Source organism: Amblyomma maculatum, chromosome 5 (genome assembly GCF_055883805.1).
Source record: "Amblyomma maculatum isolate TAMU_Amacu chromosome 5, ASM5588380v1, whole genome shotgun sequence".
NCBI lineage: Eukaryota > Metazoa > Arthropoda > Arachnida > Ixodida > Ixodidae > Amblyomma > Amblyomma maculatum.
Genome location: NC_139348.1, coordinates 35,574,192 through 35,601,130, shown reverse-complemented (window position 1 = coordinate 35,601,130; position 26,939 = coordinate 35,574,192). Strand labels below are relative to the sequence as shown.

The following is a 26,939-nucleotide window of genomic DNA, read 5'->3' as shown; positions in this document are numbered from 1 at the left end:
TTTTAACTCCTCGCATTAGGAATTTCACTCTCTCACCTTCGGTCATGTTATGGTCGGCGCGGCGAAACAAGCGTTTCATCTCCTCTACGTAGACCGGGCTCGTTCGGTAGTTGAATTCTTGATTGGAGGAGGGCCTGAGCTCTTTCTTTTCGGACAGAACTTGTAAAGGCCATCAAGAACTGTGCTTTGAGTATCTCCCAATCCTTGAAAGAAGTCTCGTGATTTTCAAACCAAATTCGGGCATGTCCTTGAAGAACAAAGTAAACCTGCCTGAGTTTCGCAGCGTCGTTCCAGCCGTTGAAATCTGCCACACGGTCGAAAAAGTCCATCCAATCTCCCGCATCTTCATCCGGTAGTCCATGGAAGCAGGGGGGCTCACGGGGTTGGACGAAAACAACCGGTGCTGTAGGCTGGGCCATTGTCAGCGTCGATGCCTTCCGAGATCGAATGGGGTCAGGCAGCAGACCGTGTTCGGGTTGTAGGCCTTGGAGTCGGCGGCTGGCTCGGTGACCTGTAGGCTAGCTGGTCTTCCAGGGCGACAGGAACACGGCTTGGGTCTTCGCTTGAAGGATCAAAGGAAGGCAGCACCTCCACCAGATGTCACGTAGTTGTGACGGGGTCGACGACACAAATGAAGGGTCGATGATTGCACTGAAGAAACTCTTTATTGAGCTGACTTGCGCCCGCAAAAAGAACTAAGCAACTCGGCGGCGGCGATAGCAATAAAAGCGCGTGTCGATCGTCGAACAAAGAATGCTCGTCACACTCGTCAACGCTCAATTTAAAGGCTGCACAGAACGATCTAGATAACGTCGCAAACAGCTACCAGCACGGTCTGGAACATTGTGGAAAGACACCCGAGTGGCCGGAACCTTCGAGACAGATCTCGGTGCATCTTGTGCTACAATGAAACTGATAAAGGTGCGACTCGCGACATCGAGCATTAACAAAGATTACGGAACTGATACGCGGTCCAGAATCAGTGATAAGCCTGTATGCCGGCGGCTGTAAAAAAACAACAAATACAGTTTTGAAGGTTTCGCGGCAATATTTAAACTCATGATGTCAAGGCCAACAAGGACTTGTCATCAATGTATGGAAGTGAACAGCTATGTAGTTTAGTCTGAAAGACCCGACCACTAAGAGCTCTCTCAACATGATTTTCTATGCAGAAGCGCACGGCACCAGCCAAACCTGCATTTCCCTTTTCGCGGATTTCTACTTTCTAAAACCAGTTTTAGCCTCTGCATTTGCCGAAGGGAGCTTCCATTTGAATGCAGCTATTCTTTGTCGTCAGCGTCCCTTCAGCAACAAAATGGATTCCACTGCAACCCCAAGTGGATTTTGAGTTAGATCAAATTTTGGCCGCAGAGTACTGGAAGTGTTTCCTTTGAATGGTATCTGCAGAACTTCTGTTAGGTTCAGTTCAGTTCAGTCGTGTCCGACTCTTCGTTACCCTATGGACCATATCACGCCATGCTTTCCGGTCTCTCACTATCTTCCTAACATCACATAACTTCATCTGCAGCGCCTCGAGGATGCCATCTAACCATCGGAGTGGGTAATGGCAACCCACTCCAGTATTTCCTGCCAAGAAAACCCTATGACCAGTCTGTTAGGTTACATACGTCAAAATACTTGACAGCCAAACATTTGTAAAAACATAGCACTGCTTATTTATTCTGATACAGACCACGAACAATAACACTGAGTGCTACAAAATGGATATAGTGTGACACATGTAATGCTGTACATTTTCTGATGGCAAATACAATGAGATGTATATGTCAACTAATGTAATTCAAGATGACGAAAAAGTGGAAGCCTCCTAAGCATTAGTACGAAATTGGAAAGTCTACTCTCAGAATACTGAAAAAAAAAAAAAAAAAAACCAATGCATTTTCCAAAAGCCTACCCTCAAGAAAGGCAATACTATATAAAGGATAAGCTTTTTTCTTCTCATATCCTTTACTAATCGTGCTAGAATCACTCCGAGGCTAATATTAGCTTAATACTAACATTAAAAAAATTGTTAGGATGAAAAGAAATTGTAAAACCTAGGTGATATGCATGACAGTCCCTATATTGCGGAGTTTTGCACGCTTGGACACTACACTTTTCAGTTTAGCACAACCATTCACCACACCACAGCAGGGTTGTGACTTTGGAACTGCAAGTTGACTCCTTAGGTTATATAACGCACAGAGCAACAAGTTAGACAGTTCATTTGATAGCATTGCAATAGAGCGAAATATCTATGGGTCACTGGTGACTAATGCCAAACTACAATGATAAGGAAAGAATTAAGCGGCATTATTGTATTGGGCAGAATAAACTTGCAAACCAATTGCCACCACATACATTTCCATGAATACCATCAGGTGCCTCTTCAGAATTGGGGAGCGATAATGCCAGCACATAGAGGTGAACTTCATGGCCAATAGAAAACCTCTCTGTCAGACAACAACGAAAGCCTGTAAGATGCATTTCACACAGGCTGGCTTGGAATCCCCTTCAAACCAACTACAGAGAGAGAAATCACAGCTTCACGAAGCTGGGTTCTTCCTAGTGTGTTTTGTCTTCATGTGTTGTTTTAAATAGCGAATGTCAGTGAACGCCTTTTGACAGGACCCACACTCAAACGTCTTCTCACCCTTGTGGCATCGCACGTGCCGCACGAGGGTTCCATGATGTGCGAAGACCATGGGGCACAGTTGGCACTGGTACGGCTTCTCACCCGTGTGGGTGCGGAGGTGGTCCACCAAGTTGTTCTTAAACGCAAAGGCACTGCCGCACTGGTCACAACGGTATGGACGGTCACCCGTGTGAACGCGAACGTGCGCCACGAGAGCAGCCTTCTGTGGAAAAGCGGCGCCACAATGGTCACAACTAAACGGACGGTCACCCGTATGCATGCGGACGTGCACCTTCAGGTGACTTCGTTGCACAAAGCAGCTGCCGCAGTAGTCGCAACGGTACGGGCGGTCGCCCGTGTGCGTGCGAGTATGTTCCACTAGCCCGGTCTTCCGTGAAAACGCACGACTGCAGTAGGCGCACTTGTATGGGCGTTCACCCGTGTGCGTACGAAGGTGGACAACAAGGTTTCCTCGCAATTTGAAGCCCCTGTTGCAATGGCTGCACTGGTGCAGTTTTTTTTTGGCGAGTTTGTCATCAGAGTTTTCCTTCTTGATATCAGCAGCTGGCACACAGCACAGCTCGGTGTTCATCTCACCTGGTGCATCATGTTCAGGAAACACGACAGGCTTGATATCTGCAGGCTCCAACCCTGCATTTCAGAAACATAGTAGTACAGAGTTAAAAAACTGGCAGGCTATTTGTTGCAGTTCACTACATGCTCCTGCCACAAGCTGGTGAACGCGGAAGGCAAACTTAGACGACAGCAGTTGTGTCAGTATGAACGGTCGATTTAACAGATCAAACTAAAAGAGAACAATTCAGAAACAAAATGCTCATATTTTTTATGCCTGCATAGAGCTAAAGGTGACATTTTCTAGTTTGCAAATAACATGCAATTACTAAGATGCATGGGAAGATATTACAAAGTTCGCAGCTACACAAGGTTATTCCCACGAGTTCTCATAATCAGTGCCTTCAAGACAGGACAGCTGAAAAGCACTAAGGTAACGATAGCCTTTAAGGGGACCATGAAATGATATTTAATAAGGTCAGCAAAAGCGCACAGGCTATTGATATTGTATTACTCACCATAATTTTAATTAGGCTACATTACCCCTATGATGTCGGCAATTAAAAATGACACTTCTTCTCCCTCAGCTAATGCATAGTGATGCGCCAGAAAAATCCTGACGAAAATAGGGCAAGGGCATGCCCATGTATCCTTGGCTTGCCCAGATTCTACACTCCATGTCAAGGGGAAAATGTGGCTATGGACACGCAGTGAAGTACCCCTGTCGGTTGCCAGCTGCAATGTTTAGGCAGTATTTTGAATAGCGATGTCTAAGCAGAACTTTCAAGCTTGAATAAAATACTCACATCACACATCTACAGCCCTACTACATCAAAAAATAACTATCAAAATTAAGAGTGCAGGCCCTAAATTTTAGTTTTTCGCCCTTTTCATGGAATTGTGCGTGACACATCAGAAAACGTGCACAGCTACATAGATTGTGCCAACAGGTGGCAAAAAAGAAAATCTTTTTACAGTAGAACCTCTTTACAATAAAGTCACTCGAAAAGGCAAAACATCTTTACTACATCGGTTGTTGGTAATGATATGGCCCTGAAGATGCTGCCTGGTAATTAATTGGCTACTAACTAAACACATCCTCTCATTTTATGGAAAAAAAAATAAATAAGCTCTGAAATACCTCTCATCCCTCTCTTATCATCTCTTTGTGCAATTTCTTTTTCAGTAATAAAATTTTTTGGTCAATCTTGTGGAAGAACCTCTTTAAGCACGAATGCAATGTGGTTACGAATACAACCGAGTTTAATTTCATGTGAAAACCAAAGCCTTGCATGAATAGGGCGCCGTCTTCCTCTGTTTCTGTCATTAAAGAGGAAATAGATAAGAAATGCACGCAACAGTCAAGCATGGCAAAACCCAACATGCCACACCTCCACTTCTTTCCACCACTGCCTCGTGCTTCGCGCTGCTATGCAAATGTTCAGCCATATCTTTCCTTCCTCACCCTTTACTCTCTTCAATTTCTGAATGGTCCATGCCGCCTTCTCCCCTTGTTCGTAACCAGCTTTACTTTTTCCCTATGTGCCGCATGCATAGGACATCATGGCTTCAAGGCCAATGTAAGGTTGGCTGCTCCTCAGAGCTGGAGTACCTGGTGATAAAGCAAATTAAAAATATGCTCAACGTTTTAATGGGAAAGGATTACTTCCCTACGTTCACAGATTTCTGTCTGCAGAACTGACCGTGTCTGCAGAACGTGTCCGCGGCAGTTGTAATTGAGAAGCGTTAGAGGTTAATGAGTGGTGTCAATCGATAGAGGTCACCTAATGTTGTGTCCGAAAAAATAATTAGGCCAATAGGTTAATTAGGTCATTAATTAGAATAACTGGTTCACAGAAAAGGAAAGGTGCAGTATCTGCCACACTTGTTCTGTGGACACCTGAACTGCCCTGTAAGGGAAGAGAGGAAGGTGGCAGTGAAAGCGGAGAGAGAAAAGGGTGGCGTAGTGGATGTGATCACGCAATGAAGTAGAGCCGAAAAAGGGCATAGGAAGGGACTGGAGCGCAATTGGAAAATACCAACGGCTAAAATGGGTAAACAAGAAGTGAATTAATGTGAGGTAGCGGATGTGACGTCACACAACCGGAAGTAGAGCCGAAGAAAGGGCATAGGAAGGGACTGGCGCGCAATTTGAAAGCACCAAAGACTAAAATGGGGAAACAAGAACTGAATTAAACAACTAGAAGCAACCAACAGCAGCATCCATGCTTTCGCATTACTCCAATGCAGATTCTGGAGGGCTCTTTAATTGTTTTTTTTTTTTTTTTTTTTCAAAAGAAAAAAAATGTTTCTTGACAATTCAAGGTAGTGTGCACATGGTGACAACATTTCGTGGAAAGTATGTTGCCACAGATAAACTCATTTTACTTTTTTTATCAAAAATGTTTTTACTATATAAATTGGCAAATATGCAGTCATCTAAGGAAGATGAACTGGGACTTCAGTCTCACTTTACTATATCTGAATTTACTATAGAGGTGTTCTACTGCATATCATGCTGTTTCAGTTTCAATAGCCTAACAACAGCTGTGACATACAAAGAGATGATCTGAGCTCACGAAAGACCAAACCTACAACATGGTTGCCTCTTTGTTTTAATTCATGCCAGCTGTGACACAAGCTTTCCCAAGAGTTGAAATCACAGAAAGTGAGCACCCAGTTATTATACTGCACTTTTTTGCATGACCCCACGACCTCAAATCGCCTGTTACACCATAGCCATTGTTTACTATTGAAAAAAGAAGCAAAGATGGCACCACAAAAAATTTTCAATTTTGAATTATTCAGATGGAATAGTGAATTCCACATCATGAGCCACGTGTACCATTTATTGGCTTGCGCACCATTTAAAAGAAGAAAAAAAAAAAAAATAACATGCAAAAATTTGCTGTCTACTAATGTTGAATGTACAATTACACCAGTGAATTAAGACCAAGGCACTCTGCATTTATCACATTCCCATCCACCAAGCCTTTCATTTTCATGCTCATTACTTCTTAGGGAAGCATCGCAGGGGTAAGAAAATTGCAGTTACCACTGCATAATGCACGAATCACAAACACCTTTATGTAATGATAAATGTTATTAGTTTATCATTATTCGTCTCCTTCTCAGGAAGAGTGCACGTGACATTATCATATTGCAATTTGTTTTGAAATTTTCTTTGGTCACCCGTGATCCTGCGGCAACCGGATTTGCCACGTGGCGCGTTTCAGTGACGTCACGAAAGCGACCACTACACTCTGACGAATAGCATGGCGCAATCGGAAAATGTCGCCGTAACAGCTGTGGCTGCAAAAACTCTTGGACGTATCGCACTCGGTAACACTGATGTTCAGCATTACCTGGCCTGGGGAACAGGAGGTATTTCAGAGCGAGGGCTTTAGTTTGAGAGGAGAGTTTTCTGTGGCACGGCAATGACAGCAGTAGGTGCTGACGTGGGAGCTCATACGCTTGAAGACCTTGACTGATACACAACTTTGCAAGGCAGAAAAAAATAAGGAAAAAAAGAAAATAAAACGAAGAAATGTATATCTGTATTGCTATCTGCCGCATCAAAGTTGCCAAGTGTTTTAATGGGGGCGTAGCCCCTCGTCAAGCCTTTGTTAGGCTTTTTGGCTACGCCCCTAACATCTCTGCAATGTTGAAATAAAGATGACTTGAAAGTGTCTCTAGAAATAGCAACCACTTGCGTGAGGATATTGGAATATTCCTACCAAGGGAGAATCTTGGCTACTGTAGCCACAAGCAGTGGCTCTGGTTTCAGGAGATGTATTAGTTAATATTCATATTGACGCATATAGAAGACGACGCAAAAGATGACATCTGAGACGACAAGCGCGAGCCTGGAAGTGAAAGAAGCTTGAACGCAAGACTTGTTCTGGTCGACCATTCAAACCATCTATCGCTAGGTTTTCCTTGGTGTTCTACCGAGACGTGACACTGGTGGAGCGCGCTGGGGTATGCATAGGACTCCTTCCGGCAGTCCACAGCGGATCCCAAACGTCGGCACGCCTGCCCATCGTGCTAGCCGCCGCCTTCTAGGCCTAGCGCCGGAGTACAGTCACCTACCGAACGACTCCTCAAACGCCCAAGTTCCTCAGACCTCCCAAGCCATGGCACATACCAACCCTACGCCGGTGACTCTACAGAACACCAAGGTGCCAGAGTGCTTTCGCGGGGAAGCGTTTGAAGATGTGGAGGACTGGCTCGACCAGTTTGAGCGAGTGGCCAAGATAAACCAGTGGAGCGCAGACCAGAAGCTTTGTAATGTTTATTTTGCCCTTCAGGATAATGCTAGAACGTGGTTTGAAAACCACGAGGCCAGCTTATCCACATGGGATGACTTCCGCTGCCAGCTGGTCGACACTTTCGCGAGAACTGACCGACGAGACAATGCGCTGCGCCTGCTTGAAGTGCGCATCCAGAAGCCAAATGAGAGCGTGGCTATGTTTGCGGAAGACATGGCTCGCCTTTTTCGCCGTGCCGACCCTGATATGAGTGAGCCAAGGAAGCTACGGCATCTCATGCATGGTGTAAAAGAACAGGTGTTTGCCGGCTTGGTACGCAACCCACGTAAAACGGTGAGAGAGTTCGTTAAGGACGCTACTGCTATAGAGCGAGCCCTACAAGACCGGTGCCGCCAGTACAACCGACCCGTTAACTGTGCTTCGACGACTGCGGCGGCGCTGAATGCAACCGATAGGACCGCTCTTCGAGACCTCATTAGAGAAATTGTCCTTGAGGAGCTCCAGTGAATTACGGCTACGAAGGCTCAGTCATCACAGGCCCTTGTGGAAACCGTCAGGAATGAAATTCGGTATGCCTTATCACCGTCTGCACCATGTAACCAGTCTCACCCTGTCGACAACGCGGCAGCTATTTCGGAGCCATACCACGCTCCACAACCAGTCCGCTTCACGGCCGACGTCCCTGCACCTTACCAGGAGCAGCAACATGAGAGCTATGCCGCAGTCCTTCGTCGCCCGCCTCCAGACTACGCCCCACCGAGCTCATCGAGCCGTCAGGAGACGCGACTCTTCCATGGACCTCAGTGGGCGCCTTCCAGGCGCTTTCAACCACGCCGAACTGACAGGTGGCGCAGTTATGATAACCGGCCACTCTGTTTCTACTGCGGACAACCTGGCCACGTGTATCGGTACTGCCGCTACCGCGAAGAGGGGCAAGCCTTTCCGCCTGCTTCTGCTCGCCAACACTTCAATGCCGACACTGCCCAAATCGAGGACGATCCTCCGGTCAGCAGGGAAAACAAGTCCCGGGGCTTCCGCCGCCGCTCCTCCCCATCACCACAGCGTTATCCTTCGCCAATGCGCCGTAGCATTGCTGACGTTAGCGGACAGCGGTCCCCGAGCCCTCACCGGGGAAACTAACAGCCGCAACCTCGCGAGGGGAGGTTGCAACCAGTCGAAAAATGCCAAACCCCTCACCACCGCCGCAACCGCCGACAACCTGTGCTTCTGACGCCGCTGTTAACATTAACATTGACATCGCCGCACTACCGCCGAAAATGCCGCCTACATTACCGCCGAAAATGCCGCACCAGATGAGCAGCCCTGACGACGAAGCTGACAGCGCCGACCTTGCTGCACTTCCGCCGCAGATGCCGAAAAAGACGAACAACCTGGATGAAATTGTTAGTGCTGACCTCGCCGTTTCTATTGACGGGCTGGAGGTACATGCTCTAGTGGATACCGGAGCGGATTTTTCAATTATTAGCCAGAAACTGGCTAACACGCTGCGTAAAGTAAGAACCGAATGGACTGGGCCAGTAATTAGAAGTGCTGGGGGTCAGCTACTAAGTGCACTGCCCGGATAGCAATAGGAAACGCGGTGTTTGTCGGCAGTTTCGTTATTCTCCCTGACTGTTGCAAAGACCTCATCTTGGGCATGGACTTTCTGCGCCTTCATGGGGCTGTAATCAGCATTCGAGATAGCGTCGTTGCCTTCACCAAGAATCATGGAGACCTTGGTTATGCGGAAGTACCCCTGATGCCCTTACGCGTCGCCAAGGAGACGGTGACATTACCTCCGCGATCATGCTCTCTTGTTCAAATGAAGTGCGACGTGGCGCATACCGGCGATGGAATCGCCGAAAGGGCAGTCACCCTGGTACTAAGCCGAGGTGTTTCTATAGCTCGGGGGCTAGTCAACTTGACCGATGGACAGACCGAAGTGCTGCTGGCAAACTTCAGCGACGAGCGTCAGCAAATTCCGAAAGGCACAACTGTGGCCTTTTTCGACAGCATCCTAAATGCGCAGCACTGCTTCTCACTGCAACAGGAAGAGCCAATGAGCAAGACGCCCGTAACCATCGTCGATGTGAGTCCAAATTTGTCTTCTTCAGAACGGGACCGCCTTTTGGATCTCATAGATCAATTTCGAGACTGCTTTGCTTCCGAATCACGGGTCGGCCAAACGCCCTTGACAAAACATCGAATCATTACGGATGACTCGATTCGCCCAATTCGACAAAATCCTTACCGTGTGGCTCCGAAAGAACGCGAAGCCATTCAGCGCCAGGTGGCCGAAATGCTTAGAGACGACGTTATCCAGCCGTCACAGAGCCCCTGGGCTTCCCCCGTGGTGCTTGTTAAAAAGAAGGACGGCAGCTTACGATTTTGCATAGACTACCGCAAGCTCAACCAAGTGACTAAAAAAGACGTGTACCCTCTTCCTCGCATCGACGATTCCCTTGATCGCCTACGAAATGCACGTTACTTCTCATCAATGGACTTGAAAAGTGGATATTGGCAGATAGAAGTAGATGAGAGGGATCGGGAGAAGACAGCATTCGTCACTCCCGACGGATTGTATGAGTTCAAGGTGCTTCCGTTCGGTTTGTGCTCTGCACCAGCAACATTTCAGAGGCTGATGGACACTGTGCTCTCGGGACTTAAGTGGCAAACATGCCTGGTGTATCTTGACGACGTGATTGTGTTTTCGGCCACATTTGAAGAGCATCTACGCCGTTTGCTAGCTGTGTTTCAGGCCATACGATCTGCAGGCCTCACCCTAAAGCCCGAGAAGTGCCACTTCGGTTACGAGGAGCTGCAGTTCTTAGGCCACGTCGTTAGCCAAGAAGGTGTGCGGCCTGATCCTGAAAAGCTATCCGCAGTCGCCAAGTTCCCAACACCTACGGACAAAAAGACATTACGGCGCTTCCTGGGTCTTTGCGCCTATTACCGTCGGTTTATTGCTGGCTTCTCACGAATTGCCTGGTCATTAACTTCGTTGACGCGTGACAACGCTGTCTTTAGCTGGGGTGAAGAACAGCAACAAGCTTTTAATGAGCTGCGGAGGCGTTTACAGACACCACCTGTTCTGGCACACTTTGATGACGACGCCCCTACACTGCTTCATACGGATGCCAGCAACGTGGGCTTAGGTGCTGTGCTGGTGCAGCGCCAGGATGGTGTGGAAAAAGTAATTGCTTACGCCAGCAGGACCCTATCTAAAGCGGAAGCGAACTACTCGACAACCGAAAAAGAATGCCTTGCAGTGGTATGGGCGGTTATGAAGTTCCGCCCTTATTTGTACGCTCGCCCCTTTGAAGTCGTTAGCGACCATCACTCTCTCTGTTGGCTGACGAACCTAAAGGACCCTTCAGGGAGACTCGCGCGTTGGAGCCTTCGATTACAAGAATTTGACATGGCCATTATTTACAAATCTGGAAGGAAGCACACGGATGCTGATTGCCTTTCCCGAGCGCCGGTCGAACCTTCCACTATGACCGATGAAGGCACTGCGTTTTTAGGTGTCATAGATGACGCAACGCTTTCCCAACAGCAGCGAGAGGACCAGCAATTGCTCCCTCTTATTGATTTCTTGGAAAAGCGAACTACGGTTGTGCCCAAGGCTTTCGCCCGAGTAATGCCTTCGTTCTTTATTCGCAACAACGTACTTTACAAGAAGAACTTCCGCCCAGGGGGAAACAGTCATTTACTCGTCGTCCCATCAGCTCTCCGCAGTGAAGTTTTGCAAGCGTGTCACGACGAGCCAACCGCCGGTCACCTAGGCTACACCCGCACTTTGGCTAGAGTGCAGCATGGATACTACTGGCCAAAACTGCCGGCGACAGTGAAACACTATGTACGTACGTGCATAGACTGCCAGCGCCGTAAATCACCTCCTGTAAAACCAGCTGGCCTACTCCACCCTCTTCAAGTGCCAAAGACACCTTTTAAACAAATCGGCATGGACCTCCTGGGACCATTTCCGACGTCCACAGCCGGGAATAAATGGATAATTGTCGCCACAGATTATCTAACCCGCTACGCGGAGACCAAGGCTCTGCCAAGGGGTACCGCCGCTGAAGCAGCTCGGTTCTTCATTGAGAACATTGTCCTGAGGCATGGCGCCCCGGCACTCATTATAACAGACCGAGGAACTGCATTTACGGCCGAACTTTTGGAGACCGTTCTCCGCCTCAGTGGCACCAGTCATCGTAAAACTACAGCCTATCACCCCCAAACCAATGGGTTGACGGAACGTCTCAATAAGACCATCGCAGACATGCTTTGCATGTACGTCGACGTGAACCACAAGAATTGGGACGAAATTCTTCCCTACGTCACGTTCGCCTACAATACGGCACGCCAAGACACCACTCGTATGACACCATTCAGCCTCCTTCACGGGCGACCAGTAACAACTATGCTGGATGCAATGTTGCTCCCAAATGCTGACACCGATGATCTCGATCAGGACGCCGAGGAATTCGCTCAACGTGCAGAGGAAGCTCGACAACTAGCGCGTGTGCGAATCAAAAATCAGCAAGAGCATGATGCACGACGCTACAATCAGAGACACCGACATGTCATGTACGAACCTGGCGACAAAGTGTGGGTCTGGACTCCTATTCGCCGCCGTGGACTCTCCGAAAAATTATTGCGGCGATACTTCGGGCCCTATGTTGTCCAGCGACGTTTAACCGACGTCACTTATGAGGTGGTGCCAGACAAGGTGTCGACATCAAAGCGACGCCAGCAACAAGCAGACGTCGTCCACGTTGTGCGTATGAAGCCGTACAACTCGGAGTGACCTCATCGAGACGATGCTTCCTGAGGAGGGGGGCAAATGACGCATATAGAAGACGACGCAAAAGATGACATCTGAGACGACAAGCGCGAGCCTGGAAGTGAAAGAAGCTTGAACGCAAGACTTGTTCTGGTCGACCATTCAAACCATCTATCGCTAGGTTTTCCTTGGTGTTCTACCGAGACGTGACAATATCAATTATTAATTATTATTAATTATTAATATTAATTAAAATAAGAAAAAGCTGTTTTCAACACAGCAGAAAATTTTAAAATATAAATTTAGAATGGTGCAGCGGCCATTGGTAACAAACTTTGCAGATGTAGCCAGTGTCTACAATCCATGACATTTTTAGATGTGATGTAACACATGCTCACTACAATAAACGTAAAATACTGAGATAGTTACGTGTCACTAAAATTATTCTTTAAAGTGCTGACAGGGTTCTAAAAGCCATCAATAAAATGCACAGTGCCACCTCCGGATTCGGCTTGCCTTTCTTTGCCGATCAAAAGGCAACTTTCTATCAAAACTACAAGTTCTGTCCTTGTTGTCGTTGTGTAGTCAGAACGCAAAAATCTGGCAGACTCCAAAAGTAGATTGTCATTTCTAAGAAAAAGTAAAAAAACTCTCATCCTAATGCTTTTTACACACTCACGATACAATGGTAAAAGCTTGTTAATTCGAACTTCACAGGACAGGAAAAAAAAGTTAACATTATCGAATGGCCTCTAAACACTGAAAAAAAAAAAAAAAAAAAAAAAAAAAAAATGTTTCCAGTACGGTAAATTTACCGCATTTACTCGCGTAACGAACCCGCTCGCAGAATAAACCCACCCACCTCCGATTCTTGCCTACGATTTGAAAAAAAAAAAAAAAGTTTTTTCCGTGTAACCCTTAGTACGCCCGTCCGATGTCATAGCTTTTCATGGGCGTTGGCTGGAATCGCGCTGACAGGGCTTATCAGTATTTCCGAATTAGCAAGGCTCGAATTAACGATCATTTAGTTACGAGTTTCGGAGGTTGCGCGGCGGCCGCCATTCCCTACCCTCCGGCATCGCCAGCCACAGCGCTGGTCAAGGCGCCACTTAGGCTTTACCCACTCTTCCATGGTTTCATCTTCTGCCCTCGTTTTGGACGCACGCAGCCTCTAGCTATGCCGATCTTTTGCGGAGGTGCTTTTTTTTTTTTTTGGCCATGTGCTGTGTGCCAAACCGCCCGCAGCGGCACATAGTTCGAATTATCCGCAGCTGAACGGACTCGCGTTCTGAGGTTCAAATTAATGAGATTTCACTGTACTGCAAAAACCTGCATACAAGTTTTTTTTCACCAATTTTACCATGTCAGATTTCAGTCAGTTATGATATGTGAATCGAAACAAATTTCAGCCTAAATTCCCACTTCTGGCCTCGTTATTAATCAGAGCCATGAGCACCAGGCTTCCAGAGAGGAGGCGACTGACTGTTTCAGTAGTTTCGGTTTCAGCCCGCTGACCCCACGATCCTCGTGACCACGGTGCCTGCAACGCACATACAACTGGAAGGAGGTCGATCGTGCCTCAAACGATGTAGGGATAGCGAAAGCATCACTCGGCACGTTGCAATGGTCTCTCACGGGCCTCTCCAGCCATGATGGCCATGCTCTACAGCCGAATCGCAGATGCTTTCAGTGTTCCCAAGAAGAATGTCGGTCGTGCTTTCAAGAAATGTGGGATTCTGAACGCATTTAGAACTACAAAAAAACAGTTTCTACTGAAAGATGTCTCCAGCAAAAGGCCATCGGCAGACGACACACGTACCGGACAACGACGGTCACGAAAACCCAGAATCTGAGAACACATCCTGGGCGCACACACCGCAGCGTCTGCGTGTGGTGCTGACGTGAACAGGCACGAGCGCAGCGCATGGCAGCAGGCAGCTCATGCACTGCCGCCCGCGTCTAAGTTGGAAGCGACCCACTAGATTTAGAAAAACCAGAGGATGATGTGGCTTCCGCAATCGCCGGGGCGTATGTGAGCTGCTCGACTAAGTGCGTCAGTGTGAGCAGGGGAGCAACTATACAGCCGTGAAATGTACTGCAAATCGATACTGTTACGACAGGGGTTTGATGTCGGAGTGCTGAACAGGTCGAGAAGGCAGGGAGCTCAGCTGGTCAAGAGTCTTTCCAAATGTATTTGTCTTTTGCTATCCTTTTCATCTTCTTCAGAACTGCTACAATATTTTGTGATCTTTCCTCGCTCACGTTATATGTGGAAGTTTTTTTTTTTTCTCGTTTTTGCTATCCCAAAATTTCACCTCATATTATATGCGGGTTCATGTTATACGGGGGTCTCACGCAAAACAGGACAGGGGCTGATGCGCATAATTGCACATACACACCAGATACTAAGATCACTTGAACTGATTACAAGAAATAAAAATCAACTAACAGTGATGTGGTAGCTGGCAAGAGCGGTTCTGCAGGGTTCCTGCCTCGATACCTTGTTTCTCTTGCCATGCAAAGCTTGGCTGCGATGCCTACAAAACAAAACAAAAACAACAAAGCAGCATCAATACAAGGAAAACCACAGCACCACAAACAAAATAACTCATTTGTGCTACGCATTTAATGATCAACCTTGGCATGCATGTGGACGGAGAAAAAGAAGGAGTAAATTAAAGGATTGGCGAAAAACATTTTTCTACTGCGTTCCTGCTTTAATGTTAAAACAAGAAAGTAGTGTGAAGATGCACAAGCAAGAAAAGCTAGGACAAGATGGGCGCTACTCCTGCCCGTTCTGTCCTAGCCTTCTATGGCCTTGTCTTTGCACTATGTTCTTCTTTGGAACAGTATGTATGTCTGACCAACTAGCCATCCAGTGTAGCTTAATAATGTTCTTTCTTTGGAATGATGCATATGACATTAGTAAACCTGGACTACCATGTCCAGGTTTCCAATTTCAATTGAGCTTTTCTTTATCCTGTATTTCAGTCTAGGTTTCAGGCTGGCAAATGACGGATGCAGCATCACAAGCGTGAGATCATGTGAAGCATACCAAAATGCAGCTGCTCCTTTGCCTCTTGGCTCTTGAAGTTACTTTTCCAATTTACGACCAAATTTGATAAAACCTGGTATTCTGATTCAGTTTCTTGCACTGATTTCAAACTATTTTCCCAATTGGCCAATTAGTTCAAGAGATAAATGAAATTAATAATTCATAATTTGAGCGAACAATGAAAAAATAACTGCACTACAAAAAATTCATATGGACACTTTGCTAGATGATAGAAAGCACAATGAATACAATGTTAGGTGCATTTTTTTTTATATAACGAATATTAGTGATGTTATAGCAGTTCAAAGCTCATGGCAGCAAAGTGTCTATGTGAATTTTTTGTAGTGCAGTTATTTTTTCATTGTTCGCTCAAATTATGAATGATTATTTCATTTATCTCTTGAACTAATTGGCCAATAGGGGAGAAAACCTGGGCCAGGGGGCGCTGCGCCACTCTGTGCGTCAGCGCCCTCCATCGAGACCCCGTCAAAACCTCCGCGCAACGCGGCCGCGTCGTCTGCTCCCCGCCGCATCGAAAAGCATGCTGTCGTCTGCTCCGCGCTGCTTTCCAGCACGTGTTTGCACACGCGCGCTCGGTTGTTTCTCTCCTCCTCCGGCCGCATTCTGGCCGCCGTCGCGCTCCAACAAAGGTAAAAAAAAATACTGGGATGAAAAAGTGACGGCGCACTTTTTCGCAAAACTTGTGTGGAAACGGTAACGGAATGGTTGTCGGCTTTTTTTTTTAGGTATCTCGTACCGCTCGTATCTCGCACCTCTGTTTGTAACTGGCGGTGCCGCAGCAGCCATCGCGGAACCAAATCGGCCTCAAGAAATAGATATGAGTCATTAATGCCATCACTTGGCACTTATAAAGGAAAAATACATACGTCAATCGTTCGATCTATCCTCATACGCGATTCTGCTTCGGGAGCTCAAAACTGCGCATACGCTAGATGAGATAACTGAACTCGGAATTGCACAGTGTAGCTGTGGAATTAAGAATACAAAGGTTTCTGTGGAGAGATGTCCCCGCTTGCATGGAAAGTCGTCAGGCATTTCCTCGCTCTTCGTCTCGTGGAGAGAGGAAACTGCCGCAAAAATGGCATGCCTCGGCTTCTCGTGTCAGTGACCTAGGTCGTTAAGAAACCCCTCATCGTTAAAGATAGATAGGTCATTGATTTCGGATGTCAGTGCCGCAGCAACGAACTTCCCCTGACCGCTGTCAGCAGGAACCAAAGGGTAAGGAGGCATGCTTTGTTTTTTTGTAGGAAACGCGTCCTAAACGCGCCGAAAGCAGGCACCACGGCGCCGGTAGCATCGCCTAAAACGTGTCCCCAAAGAGTTGAATAGGCCCCTTTCAAGTGAGCAGTCACAAATGGAAAGGAAGCTCCTCAACCAGCACCCGGAGCGCTCGTCACTGTGTACACGCGTATCAATTCTCAATGAGATGGCTGGACCCTTCATTCTGTGAACAACATGGACAGAGACATCAAGAGGTGCCGCCTCAAGTCCTTCAAAATACCTCTCGCTTGCCTCTGCCTTCGAGCAGCGAATTCGAGTTCACATTTTTTTTTTTTTTTTTATGTCTTATCCTGCCAACAAGCGCCCTTTGAAAACAATGTCCGCGACAATCAAATAATCATAATTTCTCGCTTTTGAAGGCACCGATAAAAACATGCTTCCAGCCAGCCTCTATGTCAGCCGGGGCACAGAAAAAAGCAAAAATAAGAAACCCCACTTGCAAAGAGCGCCAGCTTTGCGCGTGCAGACACGCGTCCATCCCCCCTCGTCCTCACTCTCCTTCTCCCGCTCCGCGTGCACATGCTGCTGCCTGTAGCACGCGCTCCCGAGCGAGCGGGCTGCGCAGACTCCGCAGACAGCCGCGCGCAGCGCGGGTGCGGATGCGCATAGATTTTGTAATTCCTCTCCGCTCCGCTGGAAACAGAGCGCTGGCGTCGCGGAGCAAACTCCAGCTTTGGTTTCCTATTGGGAAAATAGTTACATATTTGAAATCAGTGCAAAACTGTATCAGAATACCAGGTTTTATCAAATTTGCACAAATATTAGGAAAACTAGCTTCAAGAGCCATGTCCTCCCTTAATTCAGCCCAGCCTTGACGTTAAACTGCTCTTGAAGCAAGACTGATAGCAACTGGGCCAAGTGCTGCGACATTGCAGTTTATGCGCACTTTAAGTGATCTCGTCCTCACTTGTGATGCCAGAGAAACTATTTACTTAATGTCGGCTAAGTTCAAATGCTGACGTATGTTTACTGATGTCTTGTGCTTATTTCGTAAGCAGAAATTAATTAGGAAAAATTTGTGCCTCCACCTCATTTTATTTACTAATTTTATGTTACAGACTGTAGATACAATTTTTGTTACATATTTTCATCTTTGTAATTATCCACTAGACATTACAACATGTGGTCCAGCACATGGTATTTGCCCAAAACTACTCATTTATAGCTGAATATTTCCCTCAAGCAGTCTCCGTTTCATCAACCAAATGGTAGCCGTCAAGTGTAGGGTATGTTTAGGTCGCCATTCCAGTTATTGAAACCGCTTGGCTTGAATGTGGTACTGAGTTTAAGCTATTTATCAGCAACTACATAGCCATTACTTTCATGCCTCTCAGGCGAACAGCACCCACTTTACATGTCATAGTGTATGGTTGTTGAAATCGAAACAGTGTCCATGCAATGCCTCCCGCTGCAGTAGTCGCTTCCAAGCCCATCTTGACCATATGGCCGCAGGTGGCACACAACTGAGAGTCGCTATTCCCCAGCCCATGTGGGCCTTTGTAACTCAGGGTCACATAGACTCTTCACTTCCTTCACTACCAGGACTGCCTGCTTTAAGTTATAAACAAGACAAACAATGTTTGGCTTTATATGGTTTATCGTCCCATAGCAACTTACATATGAGGGAAGCCTAGTGGAGGGAGCGAGGGAAGCTAGTGGAGGGCTCCGGAAATTTTGATCACCTGAGGTTCTTGCATCGACATCGCACAGAGCATGGCTGGTTTGCTTTCCACCTCCATCAGAAAGTGGCTGCCATCGCCAGGATCAAACTCGTGCCTCGAAGATCGGCCGTTGAGAGCTCTTGTCACCGAGCTGATGTGGTGAAGTAGACCTCGAGATTGGCCCCCTATTCCAAACCTGCAAAGGCACAGCAGTGTCTGAATAGTTATGCAGGTCCTGAATACTAGATGTACTTGATACATGGCAAACCATGAAATGGCACAATTTTCAGCATCGCAGACACACTACCGAGCCTGAAAATGCACTGAAGAATTCCTACGTTGGAACAAGAGTTTGCGCCAAATACTACATTATCTGTTTTATAACAACTTTAACCACAAGCTGTCATGTAGCACGGTAATCTACACCTTACAGCCACAAACCTCAATCCACTATTTACAAGAGCATGTGATGAAGCCATGCAAAGACAGTTTGACATAAGCGTGGAACCTCTTTCTTCAATAATAATCGCAATGCACCATAAATGCCACCAAAAGGTCAGGACAAAGTGAGACGGTTGCACTTGCGATACAAGAAACCACATAATGAACACGGCAGCATAATGTGCGTGAATGCCTCAACTCTTAGTGAAAAAGGTATATCTTTCTATCAAGAAAAATCAGCAAATAAATTTACATTCAAATCCCCTTTTAAAAAAACATGAAGGCATTAAAAAAAAACATTTAGGAATTTGTACTTGCTGCACATTTACACACTCACAGATTTGCATCCTTGGTCTTCATCAACTATAAACATAACTATTTTAGTACAACAGCCCCAGTGTCCAGAAAATCTGGTGTTGTCATTGTAGTTAGAATTGTCATTGTCAACGAAAAATCACAAGCAGGCCTCTCGCATATGCTAGCTGTCAGGAGATACGGCCAGGCAAAAGTTTTCTGATATGGACAAAACATGAACGAGACAACAGGATTCGCCCTCTCAGACAGCTCCTTTGAGATGAGAAGTGATCCCTCTGGGAGAACGAACATGTGTGCACAAACACAGACGCTTTGCCAAAACCAGGTTAGAAGCAAAAAGAGGTGAATGAGAAGACACATTCGCAAACAAATACACCCAGCCAGCACATCGCAAATAATGCGTAAAAGCAAGGACCAGACAATAACAAAGCAAATTAGAAAAAAAAAAAAAAAAAAAAAGCTTGAATTCAAATTATTTCCTGCTCGTGTTAGGTCAGTAAAAAATCACCACATGGTTTGGTTTGATTTGTGGAGTTTTATGTCCCAAAGCAACTCAGGCTATGAGAGACGACGTAGTAAAGGACTCGAAAGTTCGACTGCGCGGGGCCCTTTACCGTGCACTGACATCACACAGTAGACGGGCACCTTCCTTTTCGCCTTCAGATAAAAGCGGCCGCACGGCCTTGATTCGATCCCGTGTTTTTGGGCTCGGCAATCAAAAGCTCTAACCAGTGAGCCACTGAAGAATCAACACATCAGCAAGAATGTATTAAATGGCTAGTTAGGTGTACCTATCAGGAAACCCAATAATCAACGAGAACAAGCGGAATGATTTTTTTTTTTTTTTTTTGTTAAATCTGAAGCCCATATCAGAGACAAATTAGGAATGTAATCATGGGTAGCCATGGCTAGTAAAAGGGGTTCTCACATAGCTGCCGCTGTCACAGTTCGATCACCCTCCATGCAACACTGTGGCAGTAATATAGGATGAGCCACCCCTATGAATGAGAAATGGCGCAAGTGAACGCTCTCAAGGTTAGGCTACATGCAAATATCTACCCCTGAACAAATAAGTTTGGCCAGCATCCATCATAGCTCTGTCAGCAAATAGCCATAGGCAATACATGGAGGCCGTAGGTTATGATCTTATTGGTGGTAAGCAGTTGTTTTGACATTATTGCCTTAAAGGCACCATTCTCCAAAACATTTCGCATCGGCACTATTAGCGAGAAATCAAGGGCGTGACTCCACCAGGTGGTAGCTGGCAGGTGAAATGGCTGTGGCTGGTTGGCAGACAGTAATGTGACAAGACCACATGACAAGGCAGGTGCTGTCAACTTAGGTTTCCCCTTTGACATGAGAGGGTGCGATAAAATCCAGCCCTCCAGGTCGCTAGGACTTTCAAGTCAGACACAAATTCCGAGAGCACTGTGGAATCTACACTGCAGAAATGCGAAAGCTCGAGCGTTACTGCTGCACAAAGTGCATCACGTTTGTTCTCAACATCATCAACTAAATGCACCGTCATTATCATCGTTACTGTCATTATCACTAATTGCATCATCACTGTCACCGCTACGATCATCCTCACAGTAGACAAGAAGAAGTATGATATGCTTTCCATGATCCCGGGCATGGCGTAGTTAGTTAAAGTGCTCAGCTGGGGGTCTGGAAGTGGATGCTCGATTCCCAGTGGAGACAGGATTTTATTGCAAGAGCAATACTACTCTATGTTTCGAGCCTTCAGCGTAGCGTGGCTGGTAGCCACGTCTTACCCACATGACTACCCAACCCACGTGACACTAGGGTGAGAGCTGGGCTACCAACTCAAGCGGTTGGCAGAAGCTGCCAACTTGGGTCTCTCGTTTCACATGGGACAGTTATGCCAGAATTAGCCTGCTAGGATCCTGGCATTGTTGTTACCCCTATAGGCCACTAAGGCACGTTCATACAGCTTGTTTAAAGCGGGGCTTTATATGTGGGCTGAGGAAGAAGAAAAAGAGAAAAAGAATGCTCGGTCACCCGCAGCTAATATTTTTGCTCAATATTCGGTTCAGCAGCGTTGAACCCTTGTAATTTTTTATTTTTTTGATGACGTCATCATATCATTTGATTGACAGCTATAGTGCAGCGGGACACCAGGAGTATGAGCCATTGAAGGCTTTCGCCTTAAAACTGCCTCAAGGCCCCACAGGCACATTTGTGTGGCTTTGTTAACGAGGGTAGACACCAATGCAGGGTGCTCTTTCACATAATGGGGTAGCTTATTAGTATGTGTGAAATAACAGAGGCACAAAATAAAAGATTAGTAATTAACCAAGTAGCAAAATGCATGTTTGTAAAAAAGGAACTGGAACAGGAGCCATCACACAGGAGCACTGTCATGTGGTATCCTCAAAACCAGAGCTTAAATTTTTCCGCAATTTTTTTTTCTTACACCTTCTAATCAATATCCTTTTAGCCAGAAAATGACTGCATTAATAAAATTTCCCAATTTTAACAATTACAAAATTTTTAAAGATTGAAATACTCTTCTATACTGTCCCTGATTTTCTTGACGGTTGGCTTTCTCAATACTGCTGCGAACCATTGAAATCATTTATTTTTTAAACATCCGCCAGCAAGTGGCATTATCACCGATTATAGCACACGGAACAATCTTGTGCTTTTTGTTTGCTCATGCTCAGTGTCGCGAGATGCGGCTTCATCACTTTCTTTGTAGTGCATCAGTAAAACGGCGAGTTGAGAGAGTTGGTACATAATTAAACAAAAAACAGCGCAACAGTAGAGACAAGAGAGAAGATGGGACCAGCGCTGACTAGCAACTGAAGATTTTCTTGAAAAGAAGACAAATATACACTCCATTTAGAACCAAGAGCATGCATGAGCAGTACTAACAGCACTGATACCTGATAACTTGAATCTTAACGATCAAGATACCGCATTTCACAGTCATGAATGAGAATAGATGAGGGGATAACACACGTGTCGTGGTTTTTGTGAATGTGAAATGCCTTGCTGGTTTCTCTGGTTAGTTTATCGCGGTGCTTGTACAGAATCCTGGTATCATTAAAGAGCGGACTACATGGTTCTGCGTTAGAATTAGCAGGGTTACGGCGGCATTGTCTGTAGTGCAAGGCCAGGTTCGAGGAAATGGGCCCCATCCAAAGAAGTGTTGTGCTCACGTATGCGGGTATTCATGCACCTGCCCGTCTGACCCATATATCTTTTTCCACAAAATCTTCATTTTCTAGTCAGCACTGGTCCCGTCTTCCCTCTTGCTTCTGTTGTTGCGCTGCTTTTTGTTTATTTTTGTAGTGTATGCAGCGCTTAGATCTGTCTCGAATGAATGCAGCCAAGCACAAACTGCTTCCGTACACTTCCAGACTGGTTTATCTAGAAGTTTCTTAATAGAGGTTGACTTGAGCACTGCCGAATGCAGTAGGCATTCACAGTTCGACAGCCTGCAAGCACATTTGCTGCTATTGCCAGTGCAGAGTTTAGTTCTTTGCAAGTGCAAGCCAACCCAATAAAGAGCTTTTTTCAGTGCTACACCTCTCAATTCGTTTGTTGCCTCGTTATCACCACAATGTGACAAAATGCAAGCCATGACAAGCACCTCCTTTATCTACATTTGACTGCTCAACAGTTAACATTAGGGTGCCTATATATGGTTTGCGTATGCACACTCCATGAATTAAAAAATGGTATGTGCAACCATATGCAACCCCCTGCTTTCTTTGATCAGCTTATATGGCCTCAGTGCAATACTGAATTTGGGACTTCCAAAATAAAAAAAGAAGCTGATAACAAAAACATGCCAGCATAACCTCAACAGTGGTTGCACTGGATGACACTACATCTCCTGTCTGAATATTCCACTATACTACAGGAACATATATTCTCACATCTTTACGTATGCCTCCACTAGCAAGTTCCAGGCATGAGCATAGCACAGCGATTTGACACAAGACAAAATAAACATTAAATGAACAAAAACTGTGCCAGATTCAACGTCTCAGCCTATTTACAAAGTTGCACAAGCCAGAGCACGAGCAGTAAATTCTAAGACAGCACCCAAACACCACGCAGTGAATGTCCATGCGTTCTTTTTCAAACACAAAATACATTTAAAAAATGAAAAACAAAAACTGCCATCATGCTCAAGAAAATCATTGCGTGGACCCGAATATGTTGCTCCTCAACATAGTGCTTTTCACAATTCTCATCATTAAGTGAAGTTTCCGTGGTCTCATTTTGCCCCTTAAGCAATAAATATTTCTGACATGCGCAGCTTCGGACACTGTCAGCAGACAATACATAGGACAACACTGTACAAGCTGCTTTAAAACACACAAGCATCCAGGAATAGTTCAGCATAAGACAGCAAAAGCTTTTCTGGGATACACTGTGCCTGAAAGTAAAACACAGCAAAACAACTGAAGTGGAAGGTAGGCACCAGGGAAGGTTAGCAAAAAAAAAGAATGGTTTCCTTGCAAGAAAATCTTTGCATTACACTGACACTAACAACTATTTCTTAGGGCTTTTCAAGGCTAACATAATACTGACTTCAAGTTCTACAACCATCACCACCTCATCTAAAGCTCATAAGTGGCACACAGTCCACGTACAAAGCCAGGGCTCCACCCAGGGGGCCAAGCTATACCTCACTGCTTGCTCTAAAGAAGGCTGTTACTCATACAAACAGGGTGCAGGGACAGGGGAAAAAACTTGCTTATCAGGCTTCCAAAGCAGCAGTCTCCAGAACAAACACTATACAAGTCACTTAAATTTTTACCGCTTGCAGCTTGTTGTGTTTAGCTGCATGAAGTGCCCTTCATGCAGCAATGCACTTGAAAGCTTACTACCATCGTCCTCGTTACACGGGCAGCTTTGGATGCCACTGTTAATTACAGCAGTGGCATATTACATTTGCAAAATCATGAATGCTGAAACCCAAGAGCATGGACTGGCAGAAAGGCTGATGTCCCAACTTGTTGCCATTTGTGTGCATTTGGTGGATGTGCATTAAGGTTGATAAGCGTGCACAGACGAAAGAAGACTTAGGAGAGTAAGGACGCAGATCTCTTACAACACCATACTCACTCTGACAAATAAAACAATAGGGCAAAACTTCACTGTTCAAATAAGTCTTTCCGTGGTCTGCTGTTATGGTCATACTGGCTGCTTTGGCAGCCGCAACACTATGGTAAACGGTAAGCATAAACAACATACTGAACTGCTGCTTGCATGAAGCTCAATTTATAATCTGCGCAAACATATTGAAATAGGTGAATGGTTGTCGCAAACAGCTATTGACCACCTCCTGTCAAGATAGAACTATTCCAATTTAATTTAGACAGTGGTAGACTGACCCAACAGTGGACATCATCAACTTACGTAAAATAAGCTGCACTTTGGCAAGTGAACCAGCCCAGAACTCATGCTGCACAGCTACCAAGCAAGTGCTGCACAAAAAAAAAGAGAGACAATATTCTCACTCTTGAGCAAACGCCTTGATCTTGAGAAGGACATTGAGGAGGTCAGGTCAAACAGATGTTGGCCTGTATCGATAGGCTACCCCCATTTATATGTAATTCATTCTATGCATTAAAAAGCCAAAAAATTAAAACTCAATTCCTGGATAAAAGTGACACATGACGGACAGTAATATAAGTGCGCAACAAAGACGTGACAAAAAGGAGAAGTGTCGCTGTCGTTGTCCATTTCTCCTCTTTGTTGTGCACTTTTATTACTGTCCTTCATGGTTCACCAACTCACTCAATCAGCTGTGTTTGTACAAGCCGAGCTTGATGGCATGACCAGACTGCCCACTCCCGACATTGGCCACACCTTGGTTCTTATGCGACGGGCTTGAATCGGAGCCATATTTTAGCACCCTTAACTTGCTTTATGAACACTTATTCCACTGCTAAGGCCAATTGCAATTCATTACCTATGCAAGGCTACCGTAATACCCGCAAATGAGAGAGCATTTGAAAAGTTATGCAGGTCAAAAATTGTGAACACATTTAATATGGGCCCGATTATGAACTAAAAGAATGTGGCGAACATTTTTTACCAAAGATGTAAGGTACACTATAATTGCCATAATTACCACTAGAATACTGTGCATTAATGATCAGACAATTAAAGCATGCAATGCAGTGATCACATTTAGGGCATGTTTCGGCAATAATTTGTTCAAGCACGAGCTAGTTCTAGAGGTAACTGCGACTATGTACTACACTGTAACAGCCCGTAGCTTACAAATGGAGCAAATCAGTATCTCCAGCATTCGTGAAAAGGCAGCAGAAGCGCTTTGTTAGGAAGGATTCTGATAAGCTATCAGCAGGCATTGCAGAGACCACAATTGATAGCAGTTGTTCTGAAATATCCTACGTTTCAACGAAAACTGATTCTGATGCCTGCGAAGTAAAACAAAATAATTTAGTCGGCTCATTTCTCAAGGCGTCTAAGCATAATCGTCTTAGCACAAGGCGAAACCTAAACTTGGCGTCAATAAATGTGGCAGCCATTAGAGCATTTGAAAGCAGCTATGAAACCTCTTCAGTATGCTAGCCACCATAGTATGCTCGAACAAGTGGCTTTCCTTACGAAGTAGTACCTTCTACCATGGTAGTACCCCAGTCGGAGCCAGTCAGCGCGAATCGCGAACAGTTACAGGCCGCTGCAAACACTCGTTCAGCGGCGCATATGCTTTTAATCGTTTTGAGCAGTTGATTAACCTTGGTGTTGAAGTTCGTAACATATATGCCCTCATTAATGAACACGAAGAAACAGTAAACTGCGCACTCCACGCTGGTGTCTGCGCTAAAACACGCTCCAGCAGCACAGAAATCTCACCCACTGACAGCCTTGTGTCTGCTCTGCTGCGAGCACGCCGTTTGTCTGAGTTAATCCAGTCCAATCCAGTCGGTATTCTACCAGAGTAGGGTGCCTCGATGAACGTCTCCGGGCGGCGGCGCTAGCGCTAGTAGCGCCAAAAAGGATTAGGAAGTCCATAGAGAAACATGGAAGTCTGCGAAGTCTGCGTTGCTTGCGTTGGGTCGTGGTGCGCATCTCGTGATATCGTGATATGTGATGCCGTGTTGTGAGGTGGAATGTGCACAAGCGTGAAGTGGCTATGTATTCGTGTGCGTGTGGATCCGTGTTCGTGCATGTCCATGCCCTGTGTGCTCTTGGTCTGCAGTGAGCGTTTTTGGGGTTCATGCGTAGCACGTGCGCCCATGTGCGTTTCATCCGACGCAGCTAGTGCGTGTCGTGTCTGACGACGGGTGTCGGCAACGCCGCGTTTGGGAGTGCATTTCTGTGGAGCGTGTGCCGCCGGAAAAACCCGAATGGTTCTTTTATACAGTGAACACTGGAACCCGGCATCGGCAGCCTGCAGCAAAAGCCTACGCTACGCTTTACGCTGGACGTGTGCCGCCACCTGTGGTCAAGGCGCTCAGGGTTTGAATCGGTGCGGTATGATCTGCGATCGCTTTAAACGGTGAAAACGCATTTTTTGGTTATCGCAACTAAGTTTTTACTGTAAGCAGAAAAAGAGGGACGAGGAAGTGCACTAGGAAAGCCAAGTAGCCGACAACACCAACTTTATTCCAAAAAGAGCACTAGCAATCCCTGGCCCCTCCTACGGCAACGGACCAACATGGGCAGACTCCGGAACGGTACGCCAAAAAAGCCAACGCCGGAAGAAGACTCGATGGTTCAATGCGGCAGCTGTGACATATGGTACTATCTGGATGACTCACCATTCTCCTCCTTGGAAGAAGCCCACGGTAAGGCCTTCGTTTGCAAATTTTGCACAAAAATATCAGCGCTACAAGCGATAATCGCGCACCAGGAAAGAAAACTGAGTGCCGAGATCGGCCTCGAC

General features: G+C 46.0%; 2 protein-coding genes across 10 annotated transcripts in view; one reads left to right on the top strand and one right to left on the bottom strand.

Annotated features, from left to right (window-relative positions):
- Positions 1 to 1,652: 1,652 nt before the first annotated feature.
- LOC146188010 (uncharacterized) lies at positions 1,653 to 26,000 on the bottom strand. 6 transcript variants are annotated; one of them, XM_084603596.1, is made up of 5 exons: positions 25,907 to 26,000; positions 24,440 to 24,507; positions 18,305 to 18,479; positions 14,715 to 14,802; positions 1,653 to 3,286 (listed from the first exon to the last, which is right to left on the bottom strand). In XM_084603596.1, exons 3-5 carry the CDS (start codon positions 18,359 to 18,361, stop codon positions 2,547 to 2,549), a joined length of 885 nt encoding a protein of 294 aa, XP_084459722.1. In that variant the 5' UTR covers positions 18,362 to 18,479; positions 24,440 to 24,507; positions 25,907 to 26,000; the 3' UTR covers positions 1,653 to 2,546. The 6 variants fall into 6 exon arrangements, with proteins under 6 accessions (XP_084459722.1, XP_084459724.1, XP_084459726.1 ...); XM_084603598.1 differs by having other exon boundaries at positions 25,911 to 25,963; XM_084603600.1 differs by lacking the exon at positions 25,907 to 26,000 and adding an exon at positions 25,789 to 25,906.
- The window catches only part of LOC146188009 (uncharacterized), a 20,043-nt gene continuing 19,104 nt past the window's right edge, over positions 26,001 to 26,939 (top strand). For 2 of the 4 annotated variants that reach the window (XR_014707471.1, XR_014707467.1), the window contains exon 1: positions 26,068 to 26,196. Coding sequence is in view for 1 of the 4 variants with exons in the window: in XM_084603602.1 (XP_084459728.1) it covers positions 26,712 to 26,841 (130 nt within the window). In the remaining 3 variants the exon portion in view is untranslated. Of the gene's footprint in view, positions 26,197 to 26,483; positions 26,842 to 26,939 lie in introns of those variants that run through there. The other 2 variants (XR_014707469.1, XM_084603602.1) reach the window with 2 other exon arrangements.

Excerpts from the sequence above, each read along its gene's own strand:
- LOC146188010 (XM_084603596.1), bottom strand. The coding sequence starts at position 18,361 with ATGGAGGTGGAAAGCAAACCAGCCATGCTCTGTGCGATGTCGATGCAA. Across the intron at positions 14,803-18,304 it reads TGTCGATGCAAGAACCTCAG|GCATCGCAGCCAAGCTTTGC; the intron begins GTGATCAAAATT and ends TTTGTTTTGTAG. Across the intron at positions 3,287-14,714 it reads TTGCCAGCTACCACATCACT|GGTTGGAGCCTGCAGATATC; the intron begins GTTAGTTGATTT and ends TCTGAAATGCAG.